This window comes from Tachyglossus aculeatus, chromosome 4, assembly GCF_015852505.1.
Source record: "Tachyglossus aculeatus isolate mTacAcu1 chromosome 4, mTacAcu1.pri, whole genome shotgun sequence".
Classification (NCBI taxonomy): Eukaryota; Metazoa; Chordata; class Mammalia; order Monotremata; family Tachyglossidae; genus Tachyglossus; species Tachyglossus aculeatus.
This window is the reverse complement of record NC_052069.1, coordinates 104,405,536-104,423,584: the sequence shown is the minus strand read 5'-3', so window position 1 is coordinate 104,423,584 and position 18,049 is coordinate 104,405,536. Positions and strand designations below refer to the sequence as shown.

Sequence of the window (18,049 nt, the reverse complement as noted above, 5' to 3'; positions counted from 1 at the left end):
TAGCTCGGTACCTCCGTCTTAGGTGGGCTCTAAGAGTTGATCAGAATCACTTGTTTCTCTGAATTAGACTTGATGTAACCAAACAGATGGAAATGATAAAATTAGAACGTGGGTTTCTTTGGGGTGTTTCCCACTAAAACTGTATAGTTTCCCAAACAAAGGGAACTGGATAACATTTTGTGTTGTCAACTATTCAGCATTCAAAGACAGTTCCAAGGAAATAGGAGACAAAGGCCAATAGGAAAGAAAAAATTGGATGATTATCAGTGGCAGACAATTTCATTCTTTTTTTCTTTATTCTAATTAACTTGTCGAAAATAACTCCTGGTTCAATAAAAAAAAAATAGGGTCCCTTTTTTTTTCATTTTTGTTTCCAAATTTCAGGAAGCTCTGAATGAGAAGACTCACTGGCTTCTACTATGTTCCGGACACCTCCTGGGAGATATGCTGTGGTCTCTGGGGCTGCAGTAGACAAGCGAGTACTTGTATGGGAGGGTCCCCAGACTGGGTAAAGATGACCGGGAGATGTGGGTCGATGGGAGCGAATGGAGAGGTTTGAGGCGGAGCGCTGTGGTCTTGGACCAGATATTGAATCTCAGTGGCTGAGGGGCAGCTGTGGGATCACCATGGACAGATGAGGGAGAGTTTGTGCAGTCAATACTGAAAAAGGATGACCTGGCGGTGGGGGAAAACAGAAAGGAAGGTTAGACACGGGCAGGAAACCCAAGTCAAACACCCCAACCCACCCATCCCAGAAAATTACGTTGGTCCAAAAAGAACTGAACATCTCCTGTTGTGTCTCCAGCCAATTTGATGTTTTCTCAACAGGAGAAAAATCTGGGAAGAGAACTTTCTGCTTCTCAAAAATAATCCATCTGAAATTCAGCGTTGTGTGAAATGATGAAGACCAACGGCTTAGGAGCTTCAGACAATGGCACACCAAGGTGATTTAGCCAGTGAGGAAAAAAACTAGGGTCGTATTGGTGTTGGTGAGGTGCAATAAGGTTGAGAGGAGAAAAGAAACTCAGGTCCTTACCCATAAAGCCCCCTCCCCACAGTCTCCCACTACACCCAGATGATGGGGGCTGTCAAAGGGGAGAGCAGCACAGTCATCAGTTTAGAGTCAATCTTCCAAAGATAATGAGCCCTGCCCACCCTGATGAGGTGCTCTGGATAGTAGTCTGGAAGCTTCACTATTCTACCCTCTCACTCCTACATCAGATGACAGCTCACATTTACCTACTTGGGTCTTTTTGGAATTACCCCTGTCCTGGGCAACTGCCTCTATAGGAATTCCAGCCCCTGGGGAGCTCCATGGCCTTCACTAGTACTAGTAATAGTAGTAGTAGTAGTAGTAGTAGTAGTAGTAGTAGTAGTAGTAGTATTTGTTAAGTGTTTACTGTGTGCAGAGCAATATACTAAGCACTAGGAGAAAATATGCAGGTGGAAATGAACATGGTCCCTGTCCCTCATGGGGCTCTTGGCTTACTGTGTGCAGAGCACTGTACTAAGCGTTAGGAGAAAATATGCAGGTGGACATTAACATGGTCCCTGTCTCTCATGGAGTTCTTTTAAAAAAAATAGTATTTGTTAAGAGCCTACTCTGTGTCAGGAACTGTACTAAGCACTGGAATAGATACAAGATTATCAGGTTGGACCCAGGTTGGGCACACGGGACTCACAGTCTTAATCTCCATTTTACAAATGAGATAACTGAGGCACAGAGAAGTGAAGTGACTTGCTCAAGGTCACACAGCAGACAAGTGGTGGAGCCAGGATTAGAATCCAGGTCCTCTGACTTCCAGGCCTGTACTCTTTCCACTAGGCCGTGCTGCTTCTCAATCTAAAAGTTCAAGTAGGAAGGAGGGACTGAAGACAGACACAAGAGGAACATTAAAACACAACACAAACAAATAGATAAAATAGTCTCGGTAGTGATGGAGGAGTCTGAGAGCGTGTGGGAGCAAGTCAGGATGAAGACCCTCAGTGGAGGGGGGAAAGGTGGCAGTTACACAGTGCTTTTCTCTACTAGGATGGAAATCATGAGGGAGCTGCTCTTATTCCTGTCCTGGTGCACATAGAGTATGTCCAGAGTGGGACATGGGGCTCTGGTGGGGTCAGGGGGAAAACCAATCCCCCTCCACTAGGTCATCCCCACCATCCTCACTCCCCACTACCAGAAAAAAACACCTCTGGATTGACTTCAGGTGGGAAAGCCTTTGGGAATCGACACTTCCCTCCCCCTGCCCCTCCACCCAGGATCAGTGGCAGGCCCTGTGATGGGTGGGAAAGGAGGAGGGAATGAAAGGAGGTGAACAGAGAGATGGTCAGTCTGTCTGCAGAAGAGACCTAGTAATGGGGCAGAGCCTGTGTGTGTCAGGCCTTTAAAAGAACTAAGTTGTGTAGCTGGAATCATAGCAGGAGAAAGAGAGACAGGCAAGTGTCACTTAGGGGGTCAGATATGGGGATGAGCTAGAACCCCAGACAGGGAAGATGAGGGTCTGAGGCACAGTTCTGTGACAGGTGGCAGCTAGAGAAGGGAAGCTAGTGGGAAGGCTATGTGTGGACCGGTTCGCCTTAGGGAATGCTTCTGTGTGGACTGACTCACTCCAGGGCAAGCAAGAAAACTCAGGGGCATCTACGTAGCCAGGGAAGAAGGGTTTTTCCATTTCGGGAAAAACTGGAAATCTCTGAACCAAAACCCTGTGCAGCCGGTCTCCACAATGGAAATCATCCCTTTACCCCACTTCCCCCCCAGCCCGGGAGCTTGCATTTCTAAATCTAAGACCAGGAGCCAAAATGCAGATGACTGACTCAGGAAAGAGGCCCACAGGATTTTTGAATGGGTAGGGTAAGGACTTTTGGTGAGCAGGTCCTACCCAGCTGGCTCTGATCCTACCCAGGGACCTCATTCTCAGGCCCAGAAGCAAGGCTGGGTCTTTTACATATGGGCTAGGCCAACTCTACCAACTGATCTAATGCAATGGGGGAGAAAAGAAAAGAAAATAACCTCTCCAGAGAGCCAAGAAGAAAAAACACCATGATAATTTTCTTGGAAACTCAGAGAGCATTATAAACTGAAAGTATTCACCCCCTCATAGATTTAGGAGAAGGTATGAACTACCTAGTAGAGAAAGATTCAGAATGTAAATAATTAACCTAGAATTCTAGAATTCTATAGCTGAACAGGACCTTAAGAGATAATCTGGTCCGGACACCTGCCTCCAAGTAAGTGAAAAAATAAACTTCCCAGGATAGATGTGTGCTTTTTCTTTCCTCGAATTGACAAATCAGAGGGAGAAAACTTGTTTGGTCCCCTCTGATTCAGACAACTAAAGACCCAAGAGCAGGGCTCAACTTCAATCCTGGAAGTGATCAGCAAAAGAGGCTGTGCATTAATTGCAGAGGTCAGAGCCCAAGGAAACTGGACCCCCGGAAACAGAGAAGAATAAAGAATCAGGAAGATGCCTACACTACCCTAAGCAGGCCTTGCAAACTAGAGCAAAAAAGTGTACCGCCTTTCAGATATTTTCCATTTGGCCAGTCCAACCCTGAAGAGTGGCTTAAAGGAGGAAACTAATGGTACCACCATTCTTGACATGGCATAAAGTGGTATTTGTCCTAGGGGATTGGGCCAGGGGGCATTGAAAAGGCTGGTGGAGGGGCTCAATGGCTTGAATAAAAGAGAAACCCCATTGATCTGGAATGAACCTCCAACAGAACACTCAACTTGAAAGAGCAAGGCCCAGGTTTCCAGCCCCCCAAGCAGGAAGTGCCCATTGTTTGGGGAGCAGGAACCTCTTCTGGAGGACAGAGAGTCAGTCCTGCAGGTTTTGGGGATTCCCAGCACCACCTGAGTCATGACTTCAAAGGGATCCAGCTACCCCAGAGCTAGGAGGGAGCTGCATTTGGAGACTGTAAGGTGCTTTTGGGCAGGGAACGTGTCTAACCACGTGGCCTTGTGGAATCAGCATATGCCTGGAAGTCAGAGAACCTGGGTTCTAATCCCTGCTCCACCACGTGCCTGTGGCCTCAGTTCCCTTATTGGCAAAATAGGGATTCAATCCCTGTTCTCCCTCCTAGTTAAAAAATGAGGCCCAAGTGGGCCCTGATTATCTTGTCTCTACCCCAGTGCTTGGCATATAGTAAGTGCTTAACAAATCCCACAATTACTATTATTACTAGTATTATTATTGTTAATAACAACTCTGATATACTCTCCCAAGCACTTAATACAGTGCTCTTCTCACAGTAAGTGCTCAGTAAATATGATTGATTGATTATGACTCCAGAAAGGGCACTTGGGGAGGTGAACGTGGACACAAAGCTGGAGAAGGAGGAAGAGCCCTTTGGAATAGCCCCAGAGGGAAGACAAAGTGTTCTCTGTGCCCAGGGGGTGAGGAAAAGGGGAGAAAGAAAGGAAAAATTGGTTAAGAAAACCAACTCTGTTATATTGTACTCTCCCAAGAATTGTGTACAATGCTCAATAAATACGATTGATCGACTGATTGAAAGAGCATCCTGTGAGTATCAGGACTTGAGAGATGAAGATGATTCTGTTTATTTCACTGAAACCTTCCTGACCAGACCCCACAGAAACCCAATCTGGGGCCTTTCTAGAACTCAGAAAAATCTAAAATGGGGGCAGTCCTTTGGTTCCTGTCAGGTACTTGGCTATATTGCCTTTAAAGCTGGAATAAGGGAGGAGGACAAGCAGGAAAGAGGTGAAATGATAACTGAATCATTATAGGATTGCTGTTAGGATATCACGAGTTGCCAAAATAATAAATCTCCTTCAAATTGTTGTTTCAGATACAGCCAGGGTTCCCAAAAGACTGAAATAAACAGGTCTCGGGTAGGAAGGGTCAGTTGATTTGCTCAACAGGACCTGTCTTCGCTACTGTTCCTCACAATTGCCAGAGCAAGACCTAAGGGCGTAAGCATAAGATACAAAAGCAGTCATCATAATTGTCATCCTTAGCGTTATCATCTCAGGTCCTGGCCTGGTTCCATCTACAGTCCATCCTTCCATAGTATGTTTTCATTACAATAATAGGGCGTGATATTTGTTATGTGCTTATTATGTGGGCTACCTTCAGGTCGGACACAGTCCCCGCCCCACAGTCTAAGAGGGTGAGAGAAGCAGAACGCCCTAATGGAAAGAGCATGTGCCTGTATCAGAGGTCCTGGTTTCTAATCCAGAAGCAGCGTGGCACAGAAGCAGTGTGGCTCAGTGGAAAGAGCCCGGACTTGGGAGTCAGAGGTCACGGGTTCTAATCCCAGCTCCGCCACTTGTCAGCTGTGTGACTTTGGGCAAGTCACTTCACTTCTCTGTGCCTGAATTCCCTCATCTGTAAAATGGGGATTAAGACTGTGAGCCCCATATGGGACAACCTGATTACCTTGTATCCTCCTACCAGCGCTTAGAACAGTACTTGGCACATAGTAAGTGCTTAATAAATGCCATTATCATCATCATCATCATCATCATCATAGTAAACACTTACCAAATACCATTATAACATTGAGAAGCAGCATGGCTCAGTGGAAAGACCCCAGGCTTTGGAGTCAGAGGTCATGGGTTCAAATTCCGGCTCCGCCACTTGTCAGCTGTGTGACTTTGGTCAAGTCACTTAACTTATCTGGGCCTCAGTTACCTCATCTATAAAATGGGGATTGAGACCGTGAGCCCCCCCGTGGGACAACCTGATCACCTTGTAACCTCCCCAACATTCAGAACAGTGCTTTGCCATAGTACGTGCTTAATAAATGCCATTATTATTATTATTATTATTATTATTATTATTATTATTAATCCCAGATCTGCTACTTTTCTGCTGTGTGACCTTGGGCAAGTCACTTAACTTCTCTGTGCCTCAGTTACCTTATTTGTAAAATGGGAATTAAGACAAGTAGCCACATGTGGGAAAGGACTGTGTTCAACCCAGGTGTCTTGTATTGACCCCAGCACTTAGTATAGTGCCTGGAACACAATAAGCATTTTAAAATACCATATAAAACAGGGTTTTTTATCCTCATTCTACAAATGAGGAAACTGAGGCACAGAAATGTTAAATCACTTGCCTAAGGCAAGTGGTCGAGCTGGAATTAGACCCCAGGTCTCCTGACTCTCAGTCTTGTCCTCTTTCTACCAGGCGACGCTTGGGGTAGAATGTATTTTGGATAGAATGCTGTTGGAGAATTGGGACATTCATTAATTCAATTGTATTTATTGAGCGCTTACTGTGTGCAGAGCACTTTACTAAGTGCTTGGGAAGTACAAGTCAGAAAAATATAGAGATGGTTCCTACCCAACAACTGGCTCACGGTCTAGAAGGGACATTCTTCCAACAACCTGATCTGGGTGGATAGATTTATGATGTGATGTTGGAAGAAACAGTTGTGTACCAAGGTGCAATACCAATCAAGGCACACATTCTATAACATGTCAGGGACCTAACCCCCACATTATAAGGGAACTGGATGTTTTCTAAAAATCTTTCACAAGTGGGAATTCAGAAGGCAGGGGAGCTGGCTATCTGTCACCTAAACAGGAGATTTAAAAAAATAACCAAATCCACAGTTGAAGTGAAAAAGTCAAGGCTTGGTGTTATTGATCGGGGAGATGAAAATAAAGAATAAAAATAATAATGTTCAATAATAGTGATAATGGATTGGGGTGGGATAAATCCAGGCCTTTGAAACATCAAACAACCAGAATGATTATTCCAATAATTACTCAGGTACAAGGAGAGGCAGAGCTACTACACCTCAGCCCCTTCAGGAGGATGACACTTGCAAGTTTTCAACATCCTCGGGTCCCAGCCTCCATCCCAGCCCCAACAGATGGCAGGAGGCCTGGACTTTGGGCAGAGATGAGAAGAGGTTGCCGGGGCAGAGGGAGACCAGGTCGTCCTCAGAGCCCAGGGTGGTCATGCTCCTGGTTATGGCAGGGGTGGTTCCTGAAATCCTAATGCCCACATGCCTGCCGAGTGCCACCTACTTAAGAGACACACCGCCTTCCCCGGAAGCCGCTGGGAAGCCGCTGGATTTACCTTCTCACCCCTATTAGATAGTGGTCCTTCCACGTCAGCTTTGAGATGCACTGGAGGAGCAGTGTAAGGGAGTCTACAGTGTACCTGCCCACACTGTACCTGACCTGTGGATGAGAACAGGGCTTCAGCCACTGGGTCATTTGCTGGGCTGGACTCAAAGTATAAATTATCCTGTGTCCGTTTACCCTGGGACAGGGCTGAGGATCCCAAGTGGTCATCCCCTAATCAGCTAGTCCAGCCCCCTGCCTCCGAACAAGACTGGACCTAACCCAAACAAGTCTATCCCATCTTTAAAGATCTCCAAGAAAACAAATATCACCCTCACCCAGTGCTTCTCACGATTAAAATGTTCTTCCTCATAAACTTATCTTAATCCACCCTGCTAGACCTCAAATCTGCTTCCACTTAATCTCTGACCTTTCGATGCTTGAAGGTCCCTTTGGAGTCATCCCTCAGACTCCGGGCTAACATCTTAATTCCTTGGAAGACCTGCTTTCATGTCACTAGCCATGGCAGAAAGGAACAGGGAAACCCATTTAGAGCCAGCCCTGTCTTAAAGTCCTGATGAGTGAAATGGTGCTGAATTTAATCAGGCCTCCCTATGGAAAGACAGGTCTTCTAATTTCATTTCCAATCTGCTGAGACTTGATTAATTCTCCTATCCAAAATTACTCACTGCCAAAGGAAAACTCTCACAAGCACCCTGAGAGGGCTCTGGCCAAGAGCAAACTTGAACCAATCTTGCACTGAGCCTCTAGGAAGAATCCAGATTCCATTGGTTTTGCTGTCTGTATACCTCCTGGTGGAGGGGTGCAGGGAATTGCCGGGGTAGGGGGGGTGAGTGGGCATCAGTCTTCCAGAGAGTTTCCAAAATTGCTTGCAAAGTTGGGTTAAATACACTGTCTACGAAATGCATTCTCTAGGGGAGAATTGCAGTTCCCAAGCACACACCAGTTATCAGCTCACACAATGGGCACAGATATTCTAACCCATAATTATCTTTCTGCCACCTACAGGGAACGGTCTCCCCACCACAGAACTACTCGAGAGATGGACTACTTGTGACTAGCAGGCTGGGCTAGCAATGGGTTTCTCAGAAGATGAGAGTGCCAGTCCATGTAACTGGGGCCCCCTAGCTCAGACCATCCAAAGAAATCCAACCCCAATTTGAAAACCAATGGGGTTGGGACCAGAAAGACATCTGCCTGGAGGCTATTGGATTTTGAGTTCCGTGCAGATGTATTTGAGCTGCATGGCCGAGCTCAAGGTTTGGTTTTTTTTATGGTATCTGCTAAGCGCTTACTATGTGTCAGACACTGTTCTAGGCACTGGGGCCGGTCCAAGTTAATTAGGTTGGGCATAGTCCCTGTCCCACATGGGGCTCACAGTTTAAATGGGAGGGAGAACAGGTATTCAAGTCCCATTTAATAGTTGAGGGAACTCAGGCACAGAGAAGTTAGGTGACTTGCCCAAGGTCACAGGGCAAGCAATTGGCAGAGCTGGAATTAGAACCCAGGTCCTCTGACTCCCAGGGTCGTGCTCTTTCCACTAGGCTATGCTGCCCCCTCAGTTGATGTCACAGGATCACTCAGGCTACACAAAACAAGGACAGTCAAAATAAATGGGCTACAAAGCCAGCTGGGTCACAGAGCTAACATTACCTCACCCCTCTCCCGCTGAAATGGATTTGTCTCTGGATTATGCCTATACTACAAGGGGATCTGGCACCAACTCATTTGTCCAACCCTCTTCCTCATCCCAAGGATCACACCCAGCCCCTTCCCAGCCTGCGAACTCCCCACCTTTAAGCTTCTACTGGGGAGTCCCGGTAGCCCCAGCAATGTCTCCAAAAAGCCCTGGTGGATCCTAGGGATGGAATTTTCAGGTGCTCTTGATCCTGCATGTCTGAGTGACCCTGGGGCAGGGGCTGAGGGGAGGAGAGGGATTTTTTTTCCACAAGCACAGAGAGCCCAGGGGCCCATTTTGAGTAGGACACCCTAAAGACAGACAGCAACAATCTCTCCAGCTCCTATTGTCCAGAGTTCATGGTCAGTCAGGCTGCTAAGCAGGAAATGGAGACTTCCTCAGCCCCCGCCCCTCGCCCCCTAGGACCAGGGGTTCATGCTTTCCTCTCTCCATGCCCCTGCAGAGGTAGAGGGCAAGGGGCAGGTGGCAGACCACAGGAGACAAGGGGGAAGAATGACGCTGGGACTCAGACTGCAGAAATCTGGGCCCCAGGGTGGAAGCTTCATATGTTTTCCAGGCATATGTGTGGCTGTAGGAAGGGAAGTCCACATCTAGCTGAAGCAGAAGGGAAAGGAGGAAATCAGAGAAAGTGGGAGGCAGCTCCTGGAGCAAAAACACACTGAGGCCCTTGAGGAGGGAGAACCAATCTTCTGTCTCAAGGAAGAGGCACAAAAACCAGGAGTCAGTGGACTGAGGGGCCATACATCCCAAGATGACTTTCAGGGCTTCTGCTTTCATGCCGGGGAAATGACACTTTTCTGTGCCGGGCTAACTGCCAGCTCAAGCGGCTTCTCCAAGCTGCATGCTCCCCTCCTACTTCGACTCCATAGCTAAACCTGTCCTGGAAGCTGATTTCAGAGAGCAGGAAAGAGCCCCCCAAAAGGATTGTCACAGCATTCCAGGCCTCATCTCTACCTCTCTGCCATACCCCTTCCCACTCCCCAACAACTTGGCTGGATTCCAACCAGACAGTGCCACTTCTCCCTGACTATGAGCTCCTTGAGGGCAGGGACCAAGTCTACAAACTCTATCGTATTTTGCTCTCTCAAGTGCTTAGTACAGTGCTCAGCACACAGTAAGTGCTCAATAAATACCACTGACTCATAGATTGACTGACCTGTTCCCTTGCTTCTCCAGTCTGACTCCCTTTTCTCTGCTGCTATTCTGGTCGTTCCCCTGGCCTTCACCTGCTCACAGCATGTGGAGAGTGAAACTCATTCCTCTTCCTGACTTGATATACACCCCTTGCCACAGAGATGGGAACACAAGCCTGGTGCCAGCCCCCTGCAGGGGCAGAGATAGCAGGTACCCATGGTGGGAGGGCTGGTGAGCATCTCTTGCTCCTGGTCCCTAGGCCAAGAGAGATTCTTCCTCATCCCAACCACCAACTCTGTCCCCCGCAGTGCCCCCCATGGGACTGGACCTGATCGGGGCAGCCACTTACTTTCTATGTATCCATGCAGGGTCACCATCCGGGCCCGCTCGGGGCTACTGAACGGAGAGTAGTGGATGTCATCGGACAGGGAGGAGGGAAGGCGGGATGGCGGGGCTCCTGAAGGAGGCACCGTGTGCTGGGGCGTGTGCTTTTTATGGCGGGCGCGGCAGTTTTGAAACCAGACCTGAAACACACATCCAACCATACACACATGCGTGCATGCGCACACACACACACACACACACACACACACACACACACACACACACAGAGTGAACACAGAGGAAAAAAACTCAACCACCTGGTTTGGACTGAAAATGCGTTTCCTGGCCACTGGTGCTCCCTCCCTTGCCCCTATGTGTGAAAGTGCCAGGAAACTCTCCAGGACTCTGGCTCTCTCCCTGCAGGAGGTGGGCAGGGTGGGGCCAGGGGCCCCTTCCTCCTTTGCCTCCCAGCTGCCCTCTCACAAACTGGTCTCTGGCCTCCCTGCCTTCCCAGAGCTGAGGGAAGGGTGGAGCTCAAATTGTCCATTTCCATTTCAAAGCTGAAATTCCTTCAGTCCAGCCAGTGTGGAGGGGAGGAATGGGCCAGCTTTCCCGGTCCAGGGCAGACCAGGGCGTGAGGCCCCCATGGGAATCTGTATGCAGAGAAACTTCCTAGTCCCATCACAAGCCTGCCTTCCCTTTCCTTCCCCTTCCCCGCCCCCACAGGCTCCTCACCTGGATAACTCTCCGACTGAGACCCGTCATGTCTGCAAGCTTCTGGAGTGTCTGTGCATCGGGGTTGTTGTCCTGGGCAAACTGTGCCTGCATTACCTGGGAGGACCGAACGGAAAAGGGGTGTGGATCAAGAGGGAAAGCTCCCCCCTCTCCCCCAGGATCTCACTGCCACCACCATACCCACTTCCAGAGTTACCTGCAGCTGTTCTGCCGTGAAGGATGTGCGTGCCCTCTTGGCTGGCTTTGGCTGGCTGTCTTGTTCAGATGGCACTGCCCCTTCTAACGTGATGCCGTTACCTAGGACAAGACAGCAAGGCTTTACTCCCAGTGGTAGTAATAGTAGTAGTAGTAGTAGTAGCAGTGATAGCTGTAGTAGTAATAGTAGCAGTAGTGGTACTAGTAATGGTATTTATTGAGCACCTACCGAGGGCAGCGCACTGTACTAAGCACTTGGACTGTAATCTTGTTCTTGTTGTGGGCAGGGAACATGTTCTACCAATTCTGTTGTATGGTACTCTCCCAAGTGCTTAGTATACAGTGGTCTGCACACAGTAAGGGCTCAATAAATACCACTGATTGATTGATTGTTTGAGAGAGGGTTATATCTGTTCAGAAGCATGAAGAGAAACAAAAAATGCATTCTCTGCCCACAAGGAACTCACACAGTCTGAATGGGGAGAAGCACGTGGAAATCTCAAGTATGCCCATAAACACACGTGCATGCCCCTTCCGTTCCTCTGGGCCTCCCCAGGGGCCCATTAGCCTAGGGCCACACCATCCGCCGAGGAGTGTGACCTGACTTCCGCCCTTTCCTCTCCCCGGTGCTTATGTTTGCACTGAAGGACGCCCACCGGAAGGAAAAGGCAAGAGAAAGCAGGGATAGGAGGCCTCATTGTGCTTGCGGTAGAAAGCCAATTATCCAGCCACACTGGGATCTGTTGGTTAAAGTTTGGATAATGGAAACAAAAGGTTTGCCTTTCTGGACCAGGTGGAACTGATAATACGAGCTTTACCGGTCACTCAAAATGGTGTTGATCTAGAAATGAACAGGGGCAGGTGATCAACTGATCAGCCAGAGGGTTGCCTGGGACCTTCCCCATGTAGATTTATTCTCTGCTCATGCCAGCTTGTGCTATGGCTGTGGAAAAGCCAGCTCTTCAGTCTCTCACTGTCAAGGACTCCCCTTCTCTCAAACTTCTCCAGCCCTACCCTCACACCCAGGGCTAACGAAGGGTGAATCAGTACCCATGGTTATTAATAATTATAATAATAAAAATAATGGCATTTTTGAGCACTTACTATGTGCCAAGTGCTGGGATAGATACAAAACACTCAGATCTCTGTCTGTCCCACACAGGGCTCACGGCTGAGGGGGAAGGAAAACTGGGATTTAATCCCTATTTTACAGATGAGGAAACTGAAGCCCAGAAATGTCAAGTGACTTCCCCAAGGTCAAAAACCAAGCAAGTGGCAGAGTTGAGTTTAGAACCCGTCTCCTGACTCCCAGTCTTATACTCTTTCCATTAGGCCATGCTGCTTCTCTAAAGGAAATGGTCTTGGGGCCAGAAGCAGAGATCTCTCCGGCATCAGCACAGGGAGAGTGGAAGGGGCAGATGAGAAGGTCTGGCCCCGACTACAGCTGTGACTGCCAGAACAGGGCCTTCCTGACTCAGTGGAGCCCTTGGAATGGCAAGCTGGTCTTCTCCAGAAAGAATGTGGCAAAACCCTTCTGCCTAACTGCCCCAAGAGCTTCCAACATAGGCTCTACAGTTGAGAAAGAGAGAGGCAGTTATTCATTCTATTTCTCTTTCTCTCTCCCCACTCCCAACCAACACACACTCAATCCCCCCTGCCTGTGCCCTGAATGGTGGGAAGTTTGGGAATAAACATTTTTAAATGATGCTCAGGAATCCCCCACAACCAGGAAGGAATGAACCTAGGGGGGATTGTGGGTATATGGGTATGGTAGTTTAGGAGAGTGTATGCATGTCCTGTTCCCGCCAAGCACTGCTGCAGAGCTAGACACCTTATGGAAGTTCAAAAGTATCTGTCATTGTGTGTTATGAACATTTCTATGCAAATAAGTAGATGGGTTGGTGTGGGTATGTGTGTGTGTTTTCTGTGGTGAATGAAAGAAGAGCCCATGAGGAAAGGCAGAAAAATAATTTTAAAAGCAGACTGAAAGTCTGGTTCAAAATAAAATGATAGAGAAGAAAGCTTTTAGAAGGTGACTGCCCCAGAAAAACAGCCTGGTGTGAGACAAATGGGAGAGGAATTCCCAGCCTTGAGCAGAGACTTTGGAAAGATCAGAAAATTGAGGTGGTCTCCTGAACGATAACAGGTGTTGCCAGTAACTCTTTGCATGCTCACAGGTAGGTATGGGCTATCGATTGGGCATACATCTGTCTGCTTATCACATCCACATATAGGAAAGGATCTCACAGTCATTAGTGTTATCTTTGTAAACAAGGGATAACATGTTATAGAGGTGCGTGTGTGTGTGTATATGTATGCTTGCCTAAGGGTATTGTGTAAGTACAAATGTCAGTGTGCAATGCACATGTGTGGTCGGGGAGAGTATGGGTAGGTATCAATACAAATGAAATACCCAATAGACCGTTTCCCAAGTCAGAGGCAGACCCAGAAGCTCCCTCCTGCCCCACCCTGACCCCGTTTCCTCCACCAAACAGGATCCTCTGCTGGCTCACTCCTTGGGGATTCCAGTCCCTACCACCTGCAGCCGAGCACCTGCCCCTGAACACTTAGCCACACTAAGCTCCAGAGGAAGCACCTCTTCCAGTTGTGCCCTGCCATGCCCAAGGCAACATGCCCAAACATGAGTTAGCATGTAAGGGCCCAGCCGGCAAGCCTGGTCCTAGTATGGCTGGTCCCAACGGAGTCAGCATTGGCATAGCCAGTCCTAGCCCAGCTGGTCCTGGCCCAGACAGTCCCAGTACAGTTGGCCCAGCTGGTTCTAATGCAGTCCAGGGTTCCCAAACCCACCCCCAGCTGTTGGCTTTTCAGCCCAGAGATGCAGCCACTCCCGACACCCACCGATCCTGTCACCTCCCTAACAACAGATCCAGATAAAGTCTGAAGAGATCCTCTGTCTAACAGCAACTGCCTGGGTCAGAAGAGCTCAGACTGCTCAAAGTCTCCCAGAAAGACAGACATCTCCAGGTCAACCACCCTGGGTCTCCCCTGAATCATCCTCAAGGCCTCTGGCTCCTGGACTCGGGTGGGCCAAGGGCTGCCAGTGAGGTTAAGTGACTGGATCAGAGGTGAAAAAGCAAAATTCCCCACACTGGGGAAATTCCGTGGCAGAATCCAAAGAGAAGAAAGGAAGGAGGTGATCAGGGCCTTACAAAGGACCTGGCCCCATCCCTGGTGTTCTGCTACTGGTTGAACAGCTCTAAATAATAATAAATAATGACAGTATTTGTTAAGCGCTTACTATGTGCAAAACGCTGTTCTAAGCACTGGGGGGGATACAAGGTGATCAGGTTGTCCCACGTGGGGCTCACAGTCTTAATCCCCATTTTTACAGGTGAGGTCACTGAGGCACGGAGAAGTTAAGTGGCTTGCCCAAGGTCACACAGTTGACAAGTAGTGGAGCTGGGAGCTCTAGATTGTGAAGGGCTTGGGAACGGGGGTACTAACAGTGTAGAGGCATATAGTATCAGCTCATACTTTCTCTCCCTTGAAAAGGCTACTGTGAGCCTCAATTTCTGTTCCTTTTTTCTGCCTCTGGAGCCCCGCAGCCACCTGGGGAACTAGTGGAAAATGTGGGGTGAGAGGAAGGAAGAAAAAAAGATTGAGAGAGATATAGAAACATAGAGATTGAGAGGGATGCAGAGGCAATGAGACACAGACAGAGCAATTAAGTGAGAGATCCCAAGACAGATTGAGAAGGATAGACTGATTGAGAGGGATACAGAGACAGACAGGTTGAGACTGATAGAGAAGCAGAGACATTGAGAAGGATACAGACGGAGAAGTAGAAAGAAATGCTGAGACAGAAATTGAGAGGGTTACAGAGATGGAGTGAGAGAGATACAGAGAGAGACTGAGAAGGATACAAAGACAGAGATTGAAAGAAATACCCAGAGAGAGAGAGTGAGAGGGATACAGAAAGAGAAAGACAGAGATAGAGAGAGAGATTAAGAGGAATACAGAGATTGAGACTGGCTGAGGCAGCTACTTCCCCTCTGCCCTGAGCGCAGTCTAAAGCCTCCATGGAAGAGAGAGTCTGTCATACTGCCTCCCTTCCCCTTCCAACCCCAGGGCCTGCGCAACTCTTTCCCCAGAGGCCCCAAGTTCTCCCCAAGGTCATGGGCACTGAAACAAGATGGGAAGGAGCAGATTGGGCACGCTGCTGAAAGAGAGCCCCCTGAGGCAGGGAGCTCTGTGCCAGAGCAACGGAGCCAGCACAGCCTGATCTGGCCAAATCCCTGGACCTCCCCCACATCAGGTGAGGCTTTGCAGCCAGAGGGGCCAGAGGCCGTCTAGGGCTCCAGGAGGGCAGCGTGGAAGGGCCTGGGGTCTCTGATCCGAGGGTCCGCGGAGGCTGGTCCCGTGAAATCGCATTACCCTGACCCTCCCTTAAAGGACTCTGTGGGCTGGGCCCCCAGGGGTGCTCTTGGCCCAAGTTGAAGCATTTTCTCACATGGCTTGACGGGTTCTTGTAAGATGATGGATGGGATTCGGCCTTCAGCCGCCTCAGTTTGTTTTTATAGCAGGGGCATAAGGGAGTTTGCTCAGAGAGGAGAAACGGCTTCGTGATTAACCCCCTCGGTCATTCTTCCCTCCTAACTCCTCCCTGCCCAGCTCCTTCCCCTTTGCCCTCTCTGTGCCCCAGCCCAGCAGTCTCTCCTGCCCCCCCGTTGCTCTGCCAGTACTAGCCAGAAGAGAGGAGATTCCAGGACTCAAGCCACCTTCCCCTGTCCCAAACTGCACCACCCCCTCCAGCGCACCCCAAGGTTCCTCCTGGGAAATCCAAATTGCACCCCAAAATGTAACGCATCCCTGTTTCTAAAATCTGAGGGCCTCAGCGGTTCTTGCTCACCTACCCCAGAGAGCGGAGTCCAAGCCTTACCCCCAACTCATACAAGCCTGGGGTCACCTGATCCCCACTTTCCTGGGCCCAAACACCAGTCCCAGTGCCTCCCTGTGTCCAGGTCACACTAAACCAGGAGTTTCTCACTGAGATGACCAATACCCCCTCATCAAGAGCACACATTAGTGACATGGACCGAGTTCCTAATCAATCAACCAGTCAGTTGTATTCACTGAGCGCCTACTATGTGGAGATCATTGTACTAAGAGCTTGGGAGAGAACAATGAAACAGAGTTGGTAGACACAATCCTTGTCACAAGGCAGCAGGGAGGGAGAGACTTGGATGGGAGTGCCCCTCACAGAGGGTGGTCTACTCCCCCTCTCAAAGCCCCCAAGAAGGGGAGACTCAGTGATGCCACGTAGGCTGAGGAGTGAGATGATTGGGGTTGAGGTGAGGGTTAGGGTGAGGGGGATGACAGGCGATGACCAAGGGAAGACAGCAAAGGGGTCATTATAATCACAACCATCACAACCACAGCCACCACAACTACAACTAGATCCATCACAGTCATGACTCTAACCACCACAACCGTAACCACCATAACCATAATCACCCCCATTGTCCTCATAATTATAACCACCATAACCACAACCACCGCAGCAACAACTATAACCACTTTGTATGCAACCAGAAACTCAACAACCTCAGCCAACACATCCGCTGCCATAACCGTCACAACCACCCCAAAGATCACTCTAATCTTCCAAATCTCCACCCACATTATTGCATAGCAACCACAACCCCTTCAAACAGATCTATCACCCAAGTCACCAAATCCACCACACCCACAACACAGTTTTTTTGTAATAGTATTTGTTAAGCGCTTACTATACGCTAGGCACTGTACTAAGCACTGGGGTAGATAAAAGCTAGCCAGGTTGGATACAGTCCATGTCCCACATGGGACTCACAGTTTTAATCCCCATTTTTCAGATGAGGTACATGGAACACAGAGAAGTTAAATGACCTAACAAGGTCACACAGCACACAGAGGAGGTAGGATTAAAACCCAGGTCCTTCTGACTCCTAGGTTCGGGCTGTATCCACTAGGCCTAGCTGCTTCTCACCTACAATCCAAGCCCCACATCCTTAGAGCAGTTGACTACAGCTGTGAGATCTCCAGAGGTCTCTGCTGCTCCACAGACCAGCAGCGGTTCCCAGACCTACTGGCAGCCCCAACCCCACCCCCTTCTCTTCATGGCCCCTATTGCAAAACCCTGATTCTAAAGAGAAGAAAAAACAAGTACAAGGTATCCCTTTTTTAAACTGGTATTTGTCAAGTGCTTAGTGTGTACCAGGCACTGTACTAAGCGCTGGAGTAGATAGAGGATGATCAGGTCGGGCGCAGTCCCTGTACCACATGGGGGTCAGCGTCTTAATCCCCACTTCACAGAGAAGTGATTTGCCGGGATTAGAATCCAGGTCAACTGATTCCCAGGCCAGGGCTCCTTCCACTAGGCCGCCCTGGGGGAAGGGCCCCAGATACCTCAGAACTGGTGACCAGCCTCCAAATGTCAGAAACATCCACTCGGGTCCGGGAAGCCCATCTCTCGCAAAGAGTGACCCAGTGACTGATCCTTGGACCCAGCTATGGTGTCAGGGTTGGGGCAGAATCTGGGGTCTGGACGAACATCCAGGGACGCTCCAAGCTGGCCACAAGCCCCCTTGCACCCCCCTTGCCTGACCAGACCTGTTTCCCCCTCTTATCAAGGGATCATAAACAGAAACCACACAGATTTTATTCCCCTTCTAACGGCTCCCTTGTGAGGCCCTGCCCATCCTGAGTGTGCACCCCCTCCCCACCCCCAATCCACTTCTGTAGTGTAAACACTGGTTTCCCCACCCTGGGGAATGGAGTGCTAAGTGGCAGGTGGTGGGAAGAGAATGGCGGGGGGTGGGTCAGGAAGGGGGGATGGCGGAAGGAATTGCAGACAGTGGGTTTGACTTTAATCAGCTTCCTTCATCCCTTCCTCCTCG

General features: G+C 49.1%; 1 protein-coding gene across 2 annotated transcripts in view; it reads right to left on the bottom strand.

Moving 5' to 3' along the window:
* Positions 1 to 327: 327 nt before the first annotated feature.
* LHX6 (LIM homeobox 6) overlaps positions 328 to 18,049 on the bottom strand; it is a 52,007-nt gene continuing 34,285 nt past the window's right edge. The window contains exons 6-10 of one of the 2 annotated variants that reach the window (XM_038745123.1): positions 11,152 to 11,252; positions 10,956 to 11,051; positions 10,246 to 10,420; positions 7,056 to 7,159; positions 328 to 675 (exon numbers count right to left, since the gene is read on the bottom strand). In XM_038745123.1, the coding sequence (XP_038601051.1) occupies positions 655 to 675; positions 7,056 to 7,159; positions 10,246 to 10,420; positions 10,956 to 11,051; positions 11,152 to 11,252 (497 nt within the window). In that variant the 3' untranslated portion in view covers positions 328 to 654. The remainder of the gene's footprint in view (positions 676 to 7,055; positions 7,160 to 10,245; positions 10,421 to 10,955; positions 11,052 to 11,151; positions 11,253 to 18,049) is intronic. The other variant, XM_038745124.1, reaches the window with a different exon arrangement.